At 33.0% G+C, this 23,987-nt stretch overlaps 2 protein-coding genes across 3 annotated transcripts; one reads left to right on the forward strand and one right to left on the reverse strand.

The window, feature by feature from the left end:
- Positions 1 to 926: 926 nt before the first annotated feature.
- On the reverse strand, positions 927 to 23,806 carry LOC148614030 (mitochondrial carrier homolog 2-like). 2 transcript variants are annotated; one of them, XM_088587808.1, is made up of 13 exons: positions 23,684 to 23,806; positions 21,473 to 21,563; positions 20,506 to 20,612; positions 19,777 to 19,863; positions 19,406 to 19,463; positions 18,710 to 18,761; positions 17,299 to 17,358; positions 16,635 to 16,728; positions 15,839 to 15,871; positions 14,717 to 14,761; positions 5,794 to 5,861; positions 4,811 to 4,886; positions 927 to 3,256 (listed from the first exon to the last, which is right to left on the reverse strand). In XM_088587808.1, exons 1-13 carry the CDS (start codon positions 23,759 to 23,761, stop codon positions 3,158 to 3,160), a joined length of 948 nt encoding a protein of 315 aa, XP_088443934.1. In that variant the 5' UTR covers positions 23,762 to 23,806; the 3' UTR covers positions 927 to 3,157. The 2 variants fall into 2 exon arrangements, with proteins under 2 accessions (XP_088443934.1, XP_088443935.1); XM_088587809.1 differs by lacking the exon at positions 14,717 to 14,761.
- On the forward strand, positions 8,355 to 10,279 carry LOC148614031 (uncharacterized). The gene is made up of 2 exons (XM_088587810.1): positions 8,355 to 8,682; positions 9,104 to 10,279. The coding sequence occupies exon 2, from the start codon at positions 9,362 to 9,364 to the stop codon at positions 10,277 to 10,279; it is 918 nt and encodes a 305-aa protein (XP_088443936.1). The 5' UTR covers positions 8,355 to 8,682; positions 9,104 to 9,361.
- Positions 23,807 to 23,987: the final 181 nt, after the last annotated feature.

Here is a 23,987-nt window from a genome sequence, read left to right on the forward strand (position 1 = left end):
GGTCAAATACATTTAAAATAGTATAAAGGAACTAAAGCATGTCTGGTTTGGACAGGCTTTCTATCATTCAGGGTTCAGTTTAGACAAGTCTTATTGTACATGTATCCTACTTATTTCCAAGGAATCTAAAATAGTTGAACCTGTATGAAGATACAAGACATGATTGATTGTTAGGGTTTAACGTCCGAGCAGCAATATTTCAGCTATATTCAAGTGATGAACATGAATGGATGATAAAATGAACATGAAATGATGATAAAATGACAAAATGGGATGGTACAAAAAGATAATGGGGTCGACAAATTTGGATTGCCACTGAAAATAGGGAAAGGTGATTAAGGTCGGGCAATTTAGCCTCCTGTGGCGGAGCCCAATGGTTCCTTCTCCAATAGAATACCACAGAAGGGTTCTTTAACATGTAAGGAATGTGGCATCTTTCCCAACACTTTGCACTATGGTTTGCGATAAGGTTTCCCGTATTATGGCATGACAACTCCAGCATGTAACATGCCTGGGGTTACCCCATTCCACCACCTGAGGCACATAACCCAGTTGCTCTGTGGGCAGACCTACTTAGCCCCGGCCAGGGTTTTGGGCACTATTTAGTCGCCTTTTACAACACGCTTAGCACTGCTGCAGGTCTATTCTTTTGACATCCGGACTTGCACAGGATGACAGACCCCCACTCATACAGGAAGTTGATATCTTACAACCACCAAGAATGTCCCATCTATAAAAACCAACATACTAATTATGAAATAAATCCATTCAGATAACTGTGGAAGGAAAGACAGACAGAAAAGATGTTTCAAATATATACCACCAACTGAGTTGGAGTATAAAGTTTTGTTTATTAAATTCAATATCAAAATATGGTTGAGCAGCACGCAACAATCAATTAAATGACAGTTATTTAAAAACACACAAATATTTAATGTTTTTATTTTTCTATAAAACACCAATTACACTCCATATCTGTTATATCATATTTAATAATTACAGCAATTTAAACAGTTACTTTCAGGAATAGAGTTGGCCTTCCCTTGATTCAATGACCATTCCCTGATGAGGTAGTTAACAGAACATTTGGCAAGATTTTTGAAGTAGCAGTCTTCATAAAAATCAGACAGGAGGTGTTTCATGCATGTCATAAACCCACCAAATTAACTTTTATTTCTTATTCAGAATAAGTAACAGGCCACATAACCAGTCAGTTTTTTTCATTTGGGTGTTGCCCTTTTGAAATAAAATTCATACAGGATGTACATGAAAGTAGCACTTTGCAAGAGTTATTGTTCTTGATTTTGGCCGATTTTGTTGATTTTAGTGGAAGATAAATGTATGATTTTTTCAAAAGTACAATCTGAATATGGAAAGGACAACTGTTACGTAAAAATATATCATATGTAGATTCAAAAAACATTGTTTGTTCAGTGTGTTTTTCTTCATCATGAATCACTTTACTGTGGACAGTGTCCGAATTTTATATGGATTGGTACTTAAACTTTGTATTATTAACCAACTACCCAAAATATGTTAAAATGTGTCAAAAACTGACCGATTGATATGAATTCAAACCAGGCATCTATATGGGCCCTACATGAAAAACAGGGCCAATACGGTATAACTTCCGGTCGTTTGACTCTGCCATTTTGATTTAGAATTGGATTTTATGAACTTTGATCATTAGAACTAAAAGCTGCAGAAACACAAAAAAATCTTCCATTTTATACAAAAAGGATATTTAAGACTGGTTAATGCAAATAAACCTAATGTTCTTGGTAAAACACAAAGACAACCATTCTACAAATCATCTAGTTGAGTTGGTTAATAAAATTGTCAATAAATATGTAATTTCATATTGGCACTGTTATAGGTTTTGGTCAATCACCTCAACAGCCGTATTGGCCCTCGGCAATGCCTCAGAATCAATACGACCGCTTTGACCAATAAGACAGACCTCAAACCTAGAGCAGGGCCAATATGAAATTACATATTTATTAACATATATTATTGCATAGGTACATTTGTGTTTATGTAAAATCACGTTTTGATTTGTCTACTTAACTACAGTTCATCAGGTAATAGGGCATTCAATCAAGGAAAGTTTAACTCTATTTCCTGAAGTTAACTGTTATACACAATGTAAATTTTTTCACATACATACATTCCTAAAATGATTCAGCAGGTTATAAAATCCTTCCCAATATGGTTTACATAGTTTCATAAAAAAACAAACAGCTGTTGATAATTCATAAAACAAAAAAGGAAAAAGGAAACTTCTTACTATTAAGTAATGTTAATTTATCATTAGTAAGCCTATCTTACAAATCTGACTACTATCTATTGAATAAACAAAAGTCACATCAAAAATGTACTGCCTATATAAATAATTTTTAAACTTTAATTAAATAAAATCAGAAGAATATGAAACAGAAGCCATGCAGTTTGCCCCCTGCCCAATATGATGATGTATTATCCTAATGCTTACAATTTTAAATGGTAAACATTCACAACATGTAGTACACGTATCTAATCTATCAAAACAACTCTTAAACATAAACTGTTCATGGCCACATATTTGAGAATACCTCAAGTTTGTCTTTTTGTGAGTGGTTGTCTTAATTTTTTTTTACTCACTATATTTAAAAGAGTGAAATAACTCAAGACTGATACTATTGTGTTCCAATTTGCAATATATATACCAGTAGTCAGGAGTTGGATTATCTCCCTTTGCAAAAAAAATACGCAAGTTCTTGTTTCAGAACTTGGAAGAGAAATGGTCAAATATATTTTACAGTTACATTACTACCTTGCAAAAGTTTGCAATTACAGAATATTTGCAGTTTCATGAAGCGTAAATTTTGGAGAGTTGTAAGAGGAGGATCGTGAATTGACATCCTTCACCAAAAATAAAATTTACTTAAAAATGAGCATAAATAAATGTGCTATATTGAGATGAAGGTATAACACTGTTAATGGGTTAAGGTTCTCTATGTACTGATCTTGGCATTCTCCCTGCCGTTAGTGTTGAAATGCTTCAAACTAAAGTGATATAAACAGCAAACTTGTGAATCAGAAGAGATTCTAATTGTTATGTAATGAATATGATAAATCCAGATGCACCAAGAGGTTTGTTTTTATGTCTTTAATGGCTTCAGTACCTCCTGCTTCCAGCCATGTATACTGTAGGAGATATACCAACATTTCCTTTAACGTATCGGAAGAATATTGAGCTGCCTCTAGATAATTGATCCTGAAAATATATAAAATATGCTAATTAAACTTAAAAACTGCATACAAAGAGAATGGATTTAAAGTGTAATTATTAATTTATCGATTGAATCAATTTAACACAGAAGTCAACAGACCATTTAAATCAATATACAAAATTTTTTTTTCACTCGGAAGTTTTAGGCTGTTTGCCTATGCGATGAAAAAGTCCGAGAGATACGATGTTTTGTTTACATATTAGAAGGTTTCAGTATTGTCTTAATTTTCCCATAGACTTCTATAGTGAATTGCATATTTTAATGATTTTAAAAAAAAATATTGATTCAATAAAACTTTCACTTATGTAGCATTTCTAAGGACATGTGAAAAAGTAATTTCCCGCAAAGAAAATAGGGTGAGTCCACGAAGATCCAACAGAGTAGTAATTGAACTATAAAAGCCATTTTCTCTACTTTCACTTTCGTTTTGTACTCATCAAACCAATCTTTTCAGTGGAACATTTTCATGTTATTATGTTAAGATTTTCTTTTAAAAAACTTTGTCATCTTATAGTGTGATGTTAGCTCTATTTTGTAAGTCATTGCTCATATCTTTTGACAAAACATTAGTTTGTACAGAGGCAAAAAGAAAATGCACTATATTTATATAGCATCCATGTTCTGACATACACCTACTCAGGGATATGCAATGCGATACTGGTACCAGAATGTCCACAAGTGGTCAAAACCAAACTCATTCACTCGCTCGGATATTTTGTAAAAGACAAGACAAAGTATGTGCAATATTTATCTTAAAATAACTAGATTAAAAGGTTTTTTTTTCAAGTTTATTAACTATCTGAGCATGTAAAAGCCTGACACAAACACCTGCTGAAGTTTGATGAAATGTCCAGGATGGGCTGTCAAAATTTCTGGACCCTTGGTTTTATCAATGTGTAAAAGCATTGACTGTTGTACGTTTTCTATTCATCTATTTCATCTTAAAATCTGATTTCATACGTTTCTCTTATTTCATATTAAGATGTACATAGAAAATAAGCAGTACACAATGATCAATAAAAGTAATCTACATAATTGCAGTGTTAACCTATATAAGAGGACATGTTTCATCAACTCTAAAGCCGATTATCCAATGAAATTTGTGTGTTTTAATGATATGCGAAGTCAATGTGATAACAGGTATTACTTGAATGAAATAATGATTTCACATCATTTAATTAGTCAGTTTTCTTGCATGTTATACTTATATTACCACAATCATTGTTATTTGCAACACATTCAATAGCTATGAGGGGGAAAGATTTTCTTAAACACATAATGATTATTTCAACTTTAAAACACAATGAGATTGAAAATAAGGAAGTATACATTAAACAAGCATCACTCTTGTAATTCATGAAATTGATGCATAGTTTGCTATCTGGTACTTTCACAACTTACTACATACATGTACTTGTATAATTTTACTCCAGTGATGTAAACCATTTTAAAGCATGCATTGAAGTGTCCCACTACCTCTATATAAAAAGTTGAACAGGCTTGTGACACTTAATCAAATAAAAGATAAGTTTTCTTACTTTTGATTTAAGGCCACCCCAGCAAGCCCACCATGAAGAGTAAGTATCCATGTAGGGATATCTACTCACAACCAATCTGTAAGGTAAAAACACATCATAAACATAACAATAAACTGAACATGTGAAAGGGAGGGGCACAAAAAAACATTTTTTTTCCCTGCTGATACATCTACAGAAAATATTTGCCAATGAAGTAAGTCATGATTGTAAAGATTTGTACACAAGTTAATAGGTCTCATTTCAGTGCCATCTGAAGGTGTCTTATGATATATGTGTACAAATGTTTATATAAAGTCTGTGTATGGGGGTTAATTTCACATTCTATGGTATATGTGTACAAATGGGAATTTTGCCACATACATGGACTGTATGTACGCATTTGTACACATATATCATAGAATATACATGAAAGTTTAACCAAATCAAGGACTGTAAATATGCAATCTATAGTATATGTGTACAAATGCATACATACTTTAACCATTCATCTTCCAATTATCACAACCAAGTCACTTTAAGGGTGCAATGATTAATTATTAAGTTCGATTTTTGTTAATTTTTAAATTCTATTTGTAAAAAGCCTTCTGATCAATAGTTTCTCTGTAGACAAACACGTCGTCTCATGGTGATACACACATAAGCTGAATATGGAATGCTATGGAATGCTTATGTCAAATAACATAGAAGTTATAGCTTGAACATGAATCTGCACACACAGACAAACAAAGTTTTTTCCTAAATACATGTACCTCCCTGAACTTTGTTCACAGGAAGTATAACGTTTTGATTTTTTTTTTATACAGGTGTTACAAAATAACCTGGATAGGGACAGTTTACAATTTTTATAAACTGCTTCCTTTTTAAGAGTATAAATCAGTTACTTTTCTAGGGAACAAAGTTGTTTTCTTGAGGAGGGGGGAACATTTCCACACAGTGGATATGGGCCTGTCCATGGAAGCCTGACTATGACAAACCTGACTTACCCAGAATTATTTACAGCCATCACGTTACTAACCAGTTGGAAGGGATACGTGAATTGTCCTATTAACAACTGAAATGGAAAACACTATGGTTAAATATCAATTTAATCAGTTTTGCTTCCAAAAATATTGTTCCTTACTGAATACTGGTAAATCACTTAATTATTTAATTTTTCATCAAGACCACAAAAACATACACTAAAAGCTGTCAGAACCAGACATTACACTGATTCTCTTTATATCAGTTTCAATCTGATTAAGTAGCACTCCACATAAGAATCATGCAAAATGTAATTCATGATAAGAAAGCCTGGATATTTTTTTTTATATTTTGTTTAAAATGTCATAGTAAACAGAAAATTACATGTGGCTTTTAAAATAACCCTTGTTGATAGGAGATAAAACTATATATTCCCTACTTGCGAAGCTCAGGATACAGCCATATTTTATCCTGTTTTTGCAGAGTTACCTCCCGTAAGAGCAGGTACAATTTCAAAGTCTCTCTAATCGATGTTCGGATTCGGGTGCAGAAAAACGAGGTAACTCGAATGAAAATGGAATCCCCAGCAGACAAACACAACGGTGTTTCTAAAATTTACAGTGTGTTTCATTTTGTTGGTAGGTTACATAAGGATGATTTCCATTTGTATACCGGGTAAAGAAAATTTATGGCAGGGTCAGTAGAACGAGAAATTCCCTTTGACTTTCGAGATTTTCTAAAGTATCGTCGATATCAGATGGACAACCTTATGTGTTTCAAATAGATATCTGCTCCAAAGGGAGATAAATGCTGAAAAAATGTTGGTCCGCAAGTCGGGAATAGAATGTTCTGTAGAATTCAAAATTAAGGGAGATAACTCTGTAAATGACATAAAAATACAATAGAAACAATTGGATTTTCAATATGAATTATCTCCTAAAAGCAGACAGATCGGAATGAATAATTATACATTTCATCATATAGACCTGTAAAGCAACTTTTAAAAATAACAAAAATAAAAATATGTAGCCTTTTTTCAGGTGTATCATATTTTACAGAATTTGCATGATACTTAACAAACAGATCATAGGCCAAACAGGTTCAGTTAATACTTATTTCACTGCATAGAAAAGTTGCATCTGATACCAGTATAAAACTTGAAGAAAACAGACAAACAAACGGATGTACAAAATGCTTTCTGTAAATCCCAGAATTGGTTTCTGGGAGTATGATAAATAAAAAAAAATCAAAAGCCTAGCTGTAGATCAGAAGAAATAAATCACAGTGACATGGCATTTGGTAGAAGTGTCTTTTAGTTAAAAGTCCAAAAGCAGGAAATTGTTCCATATATGTATGAAATCAATCTCATAACTAAAAAATGTAAAATCCAAAATATAAAAATAATCAAAAGGGAGCTTACACAGATAGAAATAAACCTATAAAAATAATCAAAAGGGAGCTTACACTGATAGAAATAAACCTATAAAAATAATCAAAAGAGAGCTTACACTGATAAAAATAAACTTTAAAAAATCAAAAGGGAGCTTACACTGATTGAAATAAACCTATAAAAAAAATCAAAAAGGAGCTTACACTAATAGAAATAAACTATAAAAAAAATCAAAAGAGAGCTTACGCTGATAGAAATAAACTTTAAAAAAATCAAAAGGGAGCTCACACTGACAGAATTAAACTATTTAACAAAGTTTCATGAATGTTCAGGTCATTGTGCGAATTCATGTATCCCTGCTTTTTTCGTAAAAAAATTTCCTTTAACTCAAACATGAAAAATCAGAAATTTATAAAAATCAAAAGGAGCTGACATCATTGAAAAGAAACAGTTCACCAAAATTCTGTGAAAATAGGTAAAACTACTATTGAGTTGTGAAATTCCTCCCTTTTGTATGAATAAAGTTCTGTAACTCTAACTCATGAAATCAAAAATTTTCTAAAATTGAAAGGGAGCTTTCTATAGCACAAATAAACAAATTCCTGCAGGTTTTTTTTTTAACTATAGTCTAAAAACACCAAAAATGAAAAATTGAAAGAGCTCACATCAATCGAAAGGAACAATTCAACAGCTCCACAAATATAGGTGGAAGTATTTTTTAGTTATTGTGTGAAGTTTGATGGACAGACGAATGTACAGACACTAATATACCAAAATATGTCCTGTCTAAAAAGACAAGTATATAAAAACAAATATCTTCAAATTATCACCACTTTGAAGCTGATATGAATATAACTGTACATAATTCAAGTTTAAGTATGAATGCTTAACATACTTCTGTACAAAGATATCAATGAAAACTGACATGCGTTTATAACATTGTATATACATTGTATTAGAGCATATATAATGATGATGTTCAGGAAATAGAGTTGGTCATTCTTTGATTGAATGACAATCACATGATACCCTCCTTTAGGTAGTTAACTGGACAACTGAAATGGATATTTAAACCTTCTATCATTCCAAAGGTACTAAAATGTATGTCTGATAGGATGCTAAAATCCCTTTCTTCCAGTCTACTTAATTACAAAAGCAGAATATTAGGTGATTGTCACTTAATCAAGGTGTGGACAAGCTGATTTTTACTTATCAAAATAATTATTGTTTTCCATTTATTGACTTATATTTCTTTCGAAATTTTGATCTGTTCTCTACAGTGGTCTGAGTTACTCTACGCTTCGTTGCATTTTGCATTTTCTTCGCATTGTGCTGAAAATCTGCTCACTGGTTGTTATTGGATTTAATATATTTAGAGGTTGGATGTTCTAGTTTTTCCACTTGTGAGTAGTACTATATTTTGGTATAAATACTCAGAACTTTTTATAGTATTTCAATGTGGAACTGGGAGGCCAAGATGAATGTCCGCTTTTAATTGTTAGAAGTATAGCCAGCAGATAAGGTATTTATGATGTTACTTTTTCATGTTCTTACTTTTCATTTTTCGTACTGGCACTTTGCATTTAAAGCATTTTTGTATTTCAATGTTTTATTTCAATTTGTTTTATTGATTTTGCAGATCATTGAATCAGTTTAATTGATTTAATGTTATACCTTGTTATAGTGAGTACTTATAAAGGACTTTAAATGGTCAGTTGTGTACAGTTATAGTTAACTGTGGGTATTACATTTAAATATTCAATTGATGATTTGTGTTCTTTTCGTGTGTTCGTTAAGTTGAATTGTTTTGAACATGCAAATGAATTTGATTTATGCAAGTTGTTTGAATATTTGCAATGATTTTCTATGCTTTGCATGTATTTGACAATAATTGGTCTATTTTGTATATTTATTCATTATTCCTTTTGTTCTCTATTTTGTAGATCTTTCAATGCCTTCTATGTGTTAATAAAAGTAGTTCCACATTCGTGTTATATTTGGGCCAGCATTTACCATCACGCCCCACTTGGTCACAGAATGGCGTCGTCGACAATTCAATTATGTAGAAGGCATTGACTGCTGGCAAGGCGGGAAAGCAAGGTTAAAGGCATTAAGCAGACGATATTTTGATAGGATTCCGGAAGATGTCGAACATTACCAAGTGAACTACACGGAGTTTGCCGAGTAACATAACTGTAAGGATGTCTCGCCCTACATGTAAGTCGCTTCAAAGACAAGTTCTTGAACTACAGCATCAACTTAACCAGATGAAAACAACTGATGATAATGAAGACGTGGAGAATGATGAACAACTATACGACCAGAAACGTTCTGTTATATATGTTCAGCGTGACAGAAGGGTACCAAAGTTTTCCGGATATAACATGAACGTAGAGGATTGGCTTGAAGATGTTGAGTCTTGCACACGTGAAATGTCTCGTCAGGAGCGTGCTGATTTCATTTATTCGTTTTTGGAAGGTGCAGCCAAGGAAGAAATTAAATATAGATCGAACGGTATTAGACAGAATCCTAGTCGAATTGTGAAAGTTCTGCAGGATGCATTTGGTGGGAAGGACAACATCACAAAGCTGCAGAAAAATTTTCTCGACAGAGTGCAACGACAGGGCGAATCCTTACGTGAGTATTCTTATGCTCTAATGGATTTAATCCGGAAAGTAATTAGAAAAGATGATTCATTGATTCCGAACAAGGACAAATCACTATGTGATCAGTTTTCCCAAAATGTACAGGATGTCATGCTTAGGAAGCACCTGAAGCGTTTAGTTAGATCTGATCCAGACATTACGTTTCTCGGTCTCCGCGAAGAAGCGATTATGTGGTCAGAAGAGGAGGAGATAAATGATCCCGTACCTAAAGTGAAAGTTCAGGTAGATTCAAATGTACTGAAAGATCAGCATTCTAATGATGATAAAATGAATCAGCTTTTCGCGATAGTAAGGAAACAAAGTGAACAGATCGATGCTTTAACAAAAACAGTCAATTCCAAGCCATCTGGTCAGAATAGATCCTACAATGAACAACGTTCTTCTAATTTATGCTTTGGGTGTAAAAGGCCGGGTCATAAAGTTGCTGATTGTCCGAATAAGCAGGGAAACTAGCGCCATCTTTCGTGTCGAGTCCCATGTTAGATGGAGGATATATGGACTCTGTTGATTGTGATTATTTGATAGGAAAGTGTCCGGTGGTTACCGTTGCCATAGCAGGCACAGAGGCTAAATGTTTAGTGGATACGGGATCTACTATTTCTTCGGTTACAGAGTCGTTCTATGATAAATTTCTGCGGGATTGTACTCTATTACGTACTGACGTAGCTTTGCAGCTTCGGGCTGCAAATGGACTTTCTATTCCATATATTGGTTATGTGGAAGTTGATATGGTAGTGATGGGACAAACGTTGAAAAGCTGTGGTGTATTGATTGTGAAAGATTCCACTGATCCAGTCACAAGAAGAAGGAAGGCATTGGTTCCAGGGCTATTAGGTATGAATATCATTAGGAGCTGTAAAAACATTTTAGAATTTGATTTTGGCAGGAACTTTTGCGAAGAAGTATCCACTATTGCGGAAAATTCAAAACTTAAAGAGCAATTTAAAGCTTGCATTAAAGATGAACATTTGAACACTATTGGTTATGCTAAAGTTTGCGCTAGTTCTCCTGTACGCATACCTGCTTCGTCTGTTGTTACTTTAAATGGCACAGGACCAAATCTTCCTAGAATATATGATGCCGTAATAGAACCATTAAAATCAAGCGGACATTTGCCAAGTTCACTAGTCGTAGTACACACTTTTGTAACCGTCAAACGTGGTCATTTTTCATTTCGAGTCGCAAACCTAGGCAGTGATGACATTTATATTGCACCAAAAACAAGAGTTGGCATTCTTATGAAAGGAGAAGTCGAGCAAAACAATCGGTCACGTATTGAGTTCATTCGAACTGATTCTGTTGAAGAAATAATTTTCCACAGTAATTTACCATTTTCTGATGTTCCGAATTCTAAAGTTGATGATGATTATAAACAATTTGAAATGCCGGTTGATATAAGCCATCTATCTGTTAACAAAATTGAGTTAAACGCTGTTCAAAAGTTGTTTTATAGATACAAAGATGTTTTCTCAAAAGATGATAATGATGTTGGTTTCACTTCTACCGTTAAGCATACCATTCGGCTGCAAGATGATAAACCGATCGTACAACCATACAGGCGTATACCGCCAACACAATATGAGGAAGTTAAGAATCAGATCAAAAAGTTGCTAGAAAATAAGATCATTCGTGAAAGCACCAGCCCTTATGCTTCGCCGATCGTTTTGGTCAGAAAGAAAGATAACTCTCTGAGGCTCTGTGTTGACTTCCGTTTACTTAACTCGAAAACCAACAAAGACGCATTTCCGCTTCCGCGAGTTGAAGAATCTTTTGATGCTCTCAGTGGCGCTAAACTATTTTCTACGATGGACTTGACTTCTGGTTACAACCAAATTGCAATGAATGATGATGATATTGAGAAAACTGCATTTACTACTCCTATGGGTTTGTACGAGTATTTACGCATGCCTTTCGGACTCTGCAATGCGCCGGCTACATTTCAACGGTTAATGCAGCATTGTTTTCGAAATGAACTGTTTCAAATTTTGCTTGTATTTCTTGATGACATTATCACATTTTCTAGTACATTTGATGATCATTTAAAACGTCTTGAAGTAGTTTTTCAGCGTTTAAGACAGCATGGACTGAAACTGAAGCCTTCAAAATGCCATTTTTTCAAGCGTGAAGTAAGATATCTTGGTCACGTGGTGTCTGCTGATGGTATACACACAGATCCTGACAAGGTTAGTGCTATAGAAAATTTTGAAGTTCCGTCAAATGTAAAGAAATTGAAATCATTTTTGGGATTAGCTGGTTACTATCGACGTTATATTAGAGACTTTAGCAAAATTGCTTCTCCTTTGAATCAATTGGCTCAGCAGTATACACCACATCCACGTAAACTTTTTGGAAAAGATTGGAACACCGATTGTCAAAAAGCGTTCGATACGTTGAAAGAACACTTAGTTTCTGCACCGATATTGACATATGCAAACTTTAATAAACCATTCGTTTTGGAAACCGATGCAAGTATGCAAGGCTTAGGTGCTGTGTTATCTCAATATGTGGAAGGAAAATTACGAGTTGTTGCTTATGCGAGTAGAGCATTAAGACCGAACGAGCGAAATATGAACAATTATAGTTCTAGAAAGTTAGAACTATTGGCAGTAGCTTGGGCGATAACTGAGAAATTTAGAGACTATTTATTATGTTCTAAGTTTACTGTTTATACCGATAATAATCCATTATGTTATTTGCAGACGTCAAAACTTTCAGCACAGGAACAGAGGTGGCTGTCCCGATTAGCAGTGTTTGATTTTGATGTCAGGTATAGACAACAAAAGCATAATTTAAATGCTGACGCTTTGTCTAGAACACATAATAAGGTAGAACTTGCAAAGTCCGAAGATATAAAAACATTGCTACAGAAGTTTGCTACCGGTACAGCAGTTCCAGGTGATGTAGTTCAGAATGTTAGGTCTGAAGACTGTCAAACTGTTTTTGTTGAAGAAGCTCATACAACTTTACCAACTTTTGACAAAGGTGAAATTCGAAATTTACAAAATTCTGATTCAGTAATAAGTAAATTTATTGCAATTTGGAACACTAAGGTTAAACCTTCACGGTCAGAAATACACAAGTTAGATAGAAATTTAGTTACTCTTTTACGTCAATGGGACAGAATGATTGTTGTAAATGGTATATTTTATAGAAGGATACGTGATCCGATAAATGGTGAGATAAACCAGTTGATTTTGCCAGTTGTTCTGAGGGACAAAGTATTGAGAAAGTGCCATGACGATTTAGGACATCAAGGGATTGAACGTACGTTTACCACCATACGGACCAGATGCTATTGGCCAGGTATGTTTAACACAATTAAAGATTATTGTAAGAATTGTAGACGTTGTGTGATTTCAAAAATGCCGCAACCTAGTATTCGACCAGCTATGGGGCACCTCATTGCCAACAAACCGTTACAAATTTTAGCAATTGACTTTACCATACTTGAACCAGCACATGGCAAAGAGAATGTTTTGGTAATGACTGATATTTTTACAAAATTTACTAGGGCAATTCCCACGAAGGATCAAAAAGCAGACACCATTGCAAACGTTTTATTGACCGAGTGGTTTTGCATTTATGGGGTACCTGAGCGCTTACACTCCGATCAAGGTCGGAATTTCGAATCTGACGTTATTCGCCAGCTTTGTAAACTGTACAACATTAATCGCACTCGTACAACACCGTATCACCCGGAAGGAAATGCTCAATGTGAACGATTTAACAGAACTCTACACAATCTTTTAAAATCGTTACCTGTTGACAAAAAGAAAAATTGGCCGAAATATTTACCAGAACTTGTATTTTCGTACAATGTACCAATGAATTCATCAACTGGTTACAGTCCGTATTATCTATTGTTCGGACGGCATCCAAAATTAGCTGTTGATTTTTTGTTGTGCAATAATGAATCTAATGACTCTGAAGTTCTTTTAGATGAATGGATTGTTGAACATCAGAATCGTCTACGATATGCTCACGAAAAAGCTGGGGAGCAGATGAAAGACCGTGCATCGTACAGGAAGGAACAGCACGACAAGAGACATTTTAATCCTGAAATCCGTGAGGGAGATTCGGTTTACATCAGGAATCGTGGCGTACATGGGCGTAACAAGATTCAAGACACTTGGGACTCCGCCGTTTACCGAGTGGTAAGATCATCCGAAAATACCGTTGTCGTTGAACCTAGTGATGGAGCTGGTATATCCAGGACGCTGAATCGTCAACATGTGTTGAAGTGTCGGCCGGATTGTGATGAACTTACTCCGTACGATTCGAGCGACGGTGATGATGATGATACTCTGATGGTACCGAGACGAAGTACGAGGATAAATGCTGGTAAACATTCTAATCCGAATAGACTACCATGTGCTGTTTATTGTAGTTAGTATTTATTAGCAAAGTAAACTGCTTACAAAAGTTAGTAATTTTAATACAATGTGATTTGTAGTGCTGTTGACTCTTCAATTTATCATTTTGATTATGGTAAATGTATGTTGTCATTTTACTATTGTTCCTATTATTTGGGAGTATGTGGAGTTAATTTTTGGTATTGTTTATCGAGACGATAACATTTCAGCTGGGGAGTATGTGGACAAGCTGATTTTTACTTATCAAAATAATTATTGTTTTCCATTTATTGACTTATATTTCTTTCGAAATTTTGATCTGTTCTCTACAGTGGTCTGAGTTACTCTACGCTTCGTTGCATTTTGCATTTTCTTCGCATTGTGCTGAAAATCTGCTTACTGGTTGTTATTGGATTTAAGATACTTTATTCCCTGAACATAATCATTGTATATGCTATAACCTCTACAAACAGAACTAAAGAATCCAGTTCATTGACAAAAACATAACCTTCAAAGAAACAAAAACATTTTTCTATACCTGAGTACTAACAGTTGTGAACTCCAATAGGTTCTGTTTTGCACGCTTTTAAATTGTAAGTTTTAGAATGTTTTAGAAAATTGATTACTTCAGTATTTTCCATTACTATGTAATATGATTTTAGTCTTTGCCTATGAGGGACAGGTATATATGTACTCAAATTATGACTTAGTTGATAATGTATCGTCAATGTGGTAATGACGATGTGTAAACCAAGAGGAATATGTAAGACTTCCTAGGAAGTAATATGATTTCAGTAATAAGTTTTGCCTGCATTAAAAGTTCAATCACTTCCAAAATTTAGTTTTTTTCACTTCTGACAGAATGATTTTGATCCATTCACATTTCAGAGCCCCTACAGATATGAGACCTTGCTGATACTCCATCCCTAAGAGTTACAGTATCATTAATTAATAGAGAGATTAATCCAAAAATATGATCAAAGAGCCAAACAAAGCAAGCATTTAATGAGTGTGCCAAACTTGTCCTATGTACAAATTACAATATTCTCACTGTCTTGGCACAAGTGATCTGATCATATTTTTATCACTCCAGATTACAATTGATTATCCATTTTATTATCCAAGTATCATCAACAATATGTTATATTATGCAATTATCTCCTTACCTACAACATACAATTGAATTTCCCAAACCATCAGCTATGTCTTATAATATATGTCGCAATATAAAGTATTGAAACATTTTGGCATTATAAAGTTCCAAAGTGAAACCAAAAATTTTATTCAGCATGTGAAATATTAGACAGGGAAGGTTGTATCAATTCTAGAAATTTGTATATAATAATTAATTATAATAGCTTGTAGGGAACCAATTTGTCTGACAACAAACTTAAGACATAAATTGTGAAATTTCCATTGGAAATCTTATACATTATCCTCTCTATATACAATTCTGTATGTTATTCTAAGTTATACATTGTATTTGAGATACATTGTCGGTATTCCTATGGATTTGCTTTATTTTGTTTTTGCCATAAAATAGACACTTGCATTTTAGATATTTAAGTACAATTTGAACCTTCTTAAAGTTTGTAAATAGATATTTGCTTTCACCCTATGTTAACCTATGTGTTAACAACTTCAAAAATCAATTACTAACCCCAAAACCAGCTATACAGTAAGTCTGTAATTCCTGTAACAGAATAAAAAGATAAGAATAAAAAAACAATTCAAAAGGATTATGTACATTTGAAATAAATGATACAAAACCATAACTAGATTTTGCAATAAAGAGATAGGCAAAACTAGGAACTATGTACTATGTACAGAGTGTATCAGTAAGTCGTAAGACAGATGAATATTGCAGGACATGATAAAACTCTGAGTGTTACATGACAACAAAGCAAACCTACCCTAATACATATTAGAAATTCTTGACAGTCTACAATAAAATTCAGACCATGCCAAATAGTAAACAAAACACACACAAAAACTCTGTCAGACTATTAAGAGTACAGGAGTGATATTTAGTAACACAAGTGTGAAGGTTCCCTTCTACGCAAAAATATATTCTTACATGTATTAACAGGGAAAGTCCAAAATTGTGTGTGTATTATGTTTTTACAGACTTTTTCGGAATATGTAACATCACTGTAACTTGACGTCTTCCTATGCATTTTGGAATATACGCATTGAAATGAAATGCTCTTTTCTACTAACTTTAACCCAAAAATGCCATTATATGGTAGGAACATTAATCTTCCACTTACTGACCAAAACTCATTATACAGATTACATCAATTCAAATCCATCTTGGTGAACTAAAGTCATGTCGTAATATCAAATAAATACATATGCTAAGACAGTAAGCTGAAATGTAAAGCCCTTGTACATACAAATCATTCTCTATTATAATAGAAAATAGGTTCCAAAGGAAAATTTTCATAGATACTAACCTTATCTGCTACAAAGTATTTGTTAAATAGTTGAGCTACAAAGTTGGACACAAAAATCAATACTGCCTCTCCAATCACTCTAGGGATCATTCCACTGAAAAAAATACAGCAAAATATTCAAAATATTTCATATCACAACTAAAAAAAATAAAGTAAAATATTCAAAATATTCATTGACTCTATCTTTAAATTAACTATTCTCCATCGGCTATGCAGAAACGTCTTTGCAAACATTAATCTGTCTGACATATTTCTTCTCTTTGCTTGAAAGTTTTAATACATGTACCTTAAATTATTTATTATTCAATCATCAAAGAATAGAAGTTTTAAAAATAGACTTGCTTTTTTGATATTATAGATTTTTGTATAATAAAACTGGGATCAAACACTTTTCTCTCGCTGAAATCAAACAAGAAAACAATGCCCTTAACTGATAGCCTTTGGGGTGACAGGGACTGGTTTCATGAAAAATCACAATTTTCATTTTCCCTCAAACCTTTGATTTCAAACAATTTGATTGGAAGAAAGTTGAGACAAGGAATGATTTTCAGAGTTTCCACAATGGCCAAGAGTTATTAAATGATCAATATTTTTTTCTCAAAAGTTCACATCACAATAATTGAAGCATTGTCAATCAAGTTCTTCAATGGAAATCTATACTCACGCAAAAAAACCTAAAATACCATCATTTCTGTATATTTCTCCTATTGATGAAAACACAGAACTGAAATAAAATAAAAATAATATCTAAAAAAATTGTCCCACTTCAATAAAATTCTCATTTACTTCGTGTAAACAAGTCTTGATATTAAAGTATTAAGGTTAGCATGTAAAATGATTGACAGTAATGGACATTAGTGAACATCATATGAAATTTTTTTTATTACATTTAAAGAGGTACTTTGAATTGTAGTTTTATTTAGTGCTCTGCTTGAAACAACTATAATTAACTAGAAATACTGTGAGCAATATCACAATACCAAAAAAAGGGATAACTCCACAAGAACCCTGAACAAAAAGCCTTTAATGTAATTATCCCCCTTTGCAAAAAAAACTTCCACTACACTACATGTCTAAGCTTTTTTTAAAAAGCTATTGTGTCAACAAGCTTTAAATTAACAAAATCTTTAAACAAGATCAAGATCTTCCCTTTCAAGCATCTAAGAATATTCTTCTTGCTACATGCATACACACTTTTACATACAATGTATAATGCCCTGGTGTAATGTCTCACTTTTGAAGAAGGGTTGCATGTAGAATGCAGAGGCCAGACAAATAAATAATGTTATTTCTATACACCCTATCCTGAAAACCATATTAAGGAGGTAGACCTAGGGTAAGGGGCATAACTCTTGAAATCAGTGATATGTTAGTATCATATTCAATTTCACAAAAGCCTCTCAAGCTTTTGTTTGACGCAGAATAAAATCAATCCAAGTTAATTTGATGTTTGCATAAGATGGATGTAAAATGCTGCATACAAACATTCCAATGATTTTTAAGAGTTGTGTCCCTTATCCTAGGTCTACCTCCTTAAATCACACTAAGGAATAATAATATCTATGGTAACGAATAATAATATCTATGGTCTAAGCCCCTCATTTGTCATTGTAGGTGTCTCATTACCATTCAACTATTGTTATTAATTCTGCTTATTATCAAAGTTTTAAGCACCCTCATTATTGTTTTTGGGGAAACCAAAAAGGTAAAAAGAAATACAACCTTCTGACATTAGTTTTCATACAAGAAAAACTGTGAGCAATGCTCACTAACTTGATACCCCCACTCCCTAATTTTATAACATGCACATTTTGACCCAAATATTAATTTGGATCAAATTCTAAAATAGGAGGTGCACAATGGGACCAAGTAATATAGATTATGTGAAAGTTTAATTAAATTCCATTCTGTGGTTTAGGAGGAGTAACAAATAAGAGATGGGTCCCTCCAACATGTGAAACGGACAGACAGACACTCCTATCATTATAAACCCTAAAAAAAAGCTTGATAACGAAGAAACTGACTTTGAATGGCCTTGTAAACTAACAATTAAAATAGATAACACTATACATTACTTATACTCTGTTTCCCCACCAACAAACTGTGCCATCTGTCTAATCATAATTACTGAAAAAGAACGGGAAAAAAACATAACTCAATATACATAAACAATGGACAAATAAATTCTATTTAGAAGGTATAAATTAGGGGGATAACAATCCACCCATGCTTCTGTGAATCCCTATCTTTTTAGTTGAGATCCTGAAAATGATATACCACTTTTGTGGTTCTTATTCAATTCTTCAAAATGACCTATCACCTATCTGTAAAGATTGCAATTGGAATCAGATCATCAACCAAGAAAATTGTGTATTGGATTGTGATGGAAAGGAATCATTTCATCCTTAGCATAAATTGTTTCACTATTAGGTCAATTTGTTGAGAAAAAAGAAATGTGATAAAGATGATGATGGTATCGGCATTTTAGGTTAAACTATCAAAGTTAAAAAAAAAGAAGACAACTGCATAAAAGGTAAGTAAATATAAGCATATAGACAGTCACACTTTAATATTTAACATGTAAATAAACATTAAAACCATTGCATGAGCCCTGAAAAATATCAAATACAAAAATTGTGACCATTTATATTAGCAGAGCATACTGCTACTAAAATAATATTTTCTATAAAAAAAAGGTAGAAAATAAAGGCATTTTCAATGTGGATTGTGTGCCAGAAAAGCAATACAACTTCATAAAACTTTGGTCTTACCATGGAAAGGCTGGCTTGCTAAAATTCCACAACACTTAGCTAATGATTCTTTTGAAGACTGAAAAAAAAAGAGAAATTTATTCATGCCAAGACTATATTACTAAACTTACGATCTTAATATGTGTTTACAGAAATAGTTATCTCTAATTTCTAGAAAATTCAATCATCTATGGATCCACTGTGTAAATATTGATAATTTCACAGGTGAGTTTTTTTTAAACTTGTTCTAAACAAGTGATTGGAATGAATTCTATTTTAACATTGTAACATCATCAAAACAGTTGTTTTGCTTTCTTTTTCTGTCAAATTCAGAAAAGTCAAGAAATTCTAGAGCACTGCCATAGTGTAAAATTACAAGATTAATATCAAACCTGTTTAACGTAAGCCTTGAACCATTCTAAAAGTTCATCTGAATCTTCCTTAGGTTCTGAAGCCTGAATAGGTTCTACATTTATTGCCTATAAGATACAAATACAGCTGAAATATGGTAGAATAAAATGCTTTATAAGTGCAGCTTGATACAACTGTGAACTCCTATATGGTTTAAGTCACAATTCATTTATTAATCTCAAACTTAGTTTGGTTGTATGGAACCTCTTGGTTCAGTTCCAAAATGGTCAATATACTAATACTCAAGTGAATGTCTAGAAATCAATTGTTTACATAGACAACGAGGACAGAGCAACACCATGTATATATGATCTAAATTTTTATGTGGTTGTATTAAAACTCAAAGGGGCTGTTTCAATGTTTTAGAAAAACTAGAGTTCTGAGATTTTCAGACTTTTAAAGTTCAACTGTTCAAGAAATTAAAGGGCATTTCCATTGACAATGAGTATTCAAGACAATAATGAAACTTCAAATTTGCTGGAGAAATGCTGAATATTCAAATTCTTTTGTTCAAGAGGGCAATTTAAGGGAAATCAGTAAAAAGATAATAATATGATGTTTTTTTCTAAGAATCTTTGTATAATTTATAATTGTTAAGAAAAAAATGCAATGAATAAATGTGTTATACATTATACAGACAAATGCAAATGCAGCAGTCTTTAATTTAGAATTTTATAAATCACTATACAAAATCAATTTAAGACCAGTACCTTTTGAACAAACTTGTCAACATAGCTACCAGCTAATCCTCCAGCTATCCTTGATCCAAGTCCTCGGTACAGGCCAAAAAATCCATCAGTTCGGTATATGTGACCAACTAAAAATTTTTTAAAAATGTTAAAATTATTACAGTTCTATTTTTCATTTCACAAAGACGTGGGTACTGTCAAGGTAAAATTGCACTGTGTCCAAAATGATTTCTAATTTTCTTCCATGAAAATTTTCTGAAATGCCATAATTTCAGAAATTATTACACACATTTATTATTGTGGTACTGCAAAATGGGACAAAAATGATATTCTAAACTTCTGATAAATTTTCATCAAAATCAACTGTTCTATCTTGGAAGGAGTTGAACTTTTAAGATGTGAACATGTAAAAGCTTAAGTTTGATTATCTTCCTTCCATGAATCTGACAACATGTACAGCTATATATTATGCCTGGCCTTCAATTAATTTTTAACAAAATCCATCCATCACTTTAGGAATAGTTATGTTTACAAGATGTGTGGACAAATAGTCTAATGAACGAACAAAAAGGTTAATTCCCACATACCTTGCAGGGGATATAAACATGGATTTCCTTCGTAGAATTAAGTTTGTTCGAGGCTCTTAAGAGCAGTCAAGGACGTTAAAAAAGCGCTTAACACATGTAGTAGGTTTAAGTCTCTATCAGAATGCATTGTAATCTGGCCCTGTGCAACACATAATTTGCATTTGGTAAAAGAAATAACCATACTTAATGTAACTGTATCAGCTTAAATCAATTTTAATCAAATTGCAGCATACAGAATACTGTGGTCTTATAGAGAAGAAAGAGGAAATGAGGAAAGTATCAAAAAGACTACCACTCTACCCGACTGCAAAAAAATAAAAAAAAAAACAGAAGGCATTCTAGTCTTACCATACTTTACTAAGTCTGCAAAAAAAAAAAATCAGAAGGCATTCTAGTCTCACCATATTTTAGTAAGTTCGGATAACAAAACTTTTCCCTTCCAAATCCAAACCATGTTTTTGTTACTATGGGGTCAAGTGGTTCATGTCCAAGCTAAAATGGAAGAAAATATATTGTAAAATTGAAAGTATCTGATTGATATATAATTTAAAGTAACTGACTCTTTTAGTTACTGTAGCCATAAAGCCCATACTGAATATGGACAGTTTTTTTATGGAAGTGGAAATTACAGGAAGACCTCTTCATGTTTTTACACAAGTGCTCTGTTTCCATTATGTTTTCTCATATTATTTTAAGCATTTTCACTTCCACTATAAAAATTCGCAGCCTTTCCAATATTAACCTTAATACTCCTGCCAACCTTAATCTAATGGGAACAGAAACTGTTCTAATTCAAATATATAGCAAAAAGTAAAAATAAATCTGACTTGCAGCATCCTAAAAAAAAGCAGTTAAAAAATTATTTAAAAAATTTACATTGAAAAGGGGAGACACTGGAAAAAGATATTAAAACAATTTGTTTCTTCCGTTTTTTAGCTATTTGTTCCATATTGAATATCCCACATATACGTATTCTGCTGCCCATGGTATGTACCACATTTGAAGTAAAATGGATATATTTACTTTTTTGAGTCATCATAACAACCATGTAAAGGTCTTTTCAGAGTAAAGGAGATTTTTCAACACATTATATTAAACCAAAGTAGTTCTCCTACCACTTATGATTTACTACTTTTCATACTACAACTGTTCTTTTTGAGCAATATTAATACAAAGTCTGTATTTGTATACACACATACATGATTGATTGATTGTTGGGGTTTAACGCCCGAGCAGCAATATTTCTGTTATATTCAGGCAAAACATATACATGCGATATGCTGTTATTTACTTTAGATCAATTATTAAATCAACAGCTGGATTCTTTCTCTTAGTACTTTTACTCCGTACAAAGCAGTAGAACAGAAAATTTGGGCCTCATTTTCGGTATTTTATTTTGCTTTATTTGTAGGAAGTTCCTATTTACCTTTTAAATGTGGCTTTGTCACTTTTTTATTATTCCTAGATTGACAATTAATTTGCAACAGTTGAAAGATTCATTTTTTTTTCAAATGTCAATGTATATTTAACTACAGCACAATTGAAATAACACATGCACTGAAAAAGCATGACAACCCATTTCGATGTTGAGCATTTACAAACACATATATTTTGTATAAATGCAAGCAGCTGTCAAAAAATAGTTGAATTTTGTCAATTTCTGGAATGACCTACAGTATTCATACTGGCTATAGTCCAAGATTACTCTGACGTCCAATGGCTGATTTGCCACAAAAGCTGGGGCAGTGGGACGAAAGAGCTTGTCCCATAGAAAAACCAAAGAACTTTGCTCAAGTTATTAGTAAAAATTTGGTTAAATAAAAAAAAATTAGGTATTTGTTGTTGCATAAACATAAATGAATACTATAGACATGTTTTTTTCCCTCTATATGAACTTTGCACAAAGGTATGTTTTACAAAATTTAACTCTGTGATCTTAATCTTCATGCAGTGTTCTAGAATTTTTCAGAAATTGAGGTTTCCTCAAGAAAAATCCATATAAAATCAACTTTCCCACAGGAATAGGAATCCTTAAACATAGTTCAAGATCATGATATCTTGCAATTCTTTTTAAAATTCCTTTCTCAAGAAACTAATTATTGCTGAAGCATATACAAAATATTGTTATTAATATAATATAAACTTTCATAACAACCTAGTTTTAACTTTTCAAGAGCAAAAAAGTAGTAATTTTAGTCTCAAAGAGCGTACCAAAATTGGTGAGTAAAATCCTGTGTTTTTGATATGGGACAAGCTCTGATGTCCCACCGTCCCAGCTTGTCTGGCAATTAGCTATTTGAGGTCAGAGTAATCTGGACTAACTGGCTATTTTGTGCATTGATATGATAACAAAATAACTGCGTCTAAGAAATGAATATCACTAAGTTATGTTGTGATTTGCCAGGAAAACATACATGTGTATTCATATACTCTTTTGGAGATATAATGAACAAAGTGAAAGTAGCTAGCAACTGCACGTTTCCCTTCTCTGACTGTTACCCCTTTGCTTTAAAAACTGGCCGGTGACGGATCAAAATGAGTATATGCAGTGGGGAACAACAGTGCCTGGGAACTTATACCAATGTTTCAAATCAAAAAGCTTATAAGGCTACCTGAATCAATACTTTGGCGTAACCAATAGGGTGAAAAGCAGTTGTGACCCCGGCAGACGCAAAGTACTGAACAGCCATTTTCTCTCTATATATTTTTAGTTATGGATAAGTCCGAGGTCTTCCGAACATTGAATGACCGATTATCTCCCGCAAAAAAAACGACCATTTCTCAAAACAGTTTTTAAACGTTATTCTATTGAAAATACAGAATCTCATCGCGTCTTTTTCTTGAACACACGAGTAATTCAAAACAGATTAGCCAAATTTCAGTTTCCCTTATATCTCTGAATAATCCTGAAATCAA

Source organism: Perna viridis, chromosome 6 (assembly GCF_037379345.1).
Source record: "Perna viridis isolate PV_CMFRI_1.1 ecotype Kerala chromosome 6, ASM3737934v1, whole genome shotgun sequence".
NCBI classification, from domain to species: domain Eukaryota; kingdom Metazoa; phylum Mollusca; class Bivalvia; order Mytilida; family Mytilidae; genus Perna; species Perna viridis.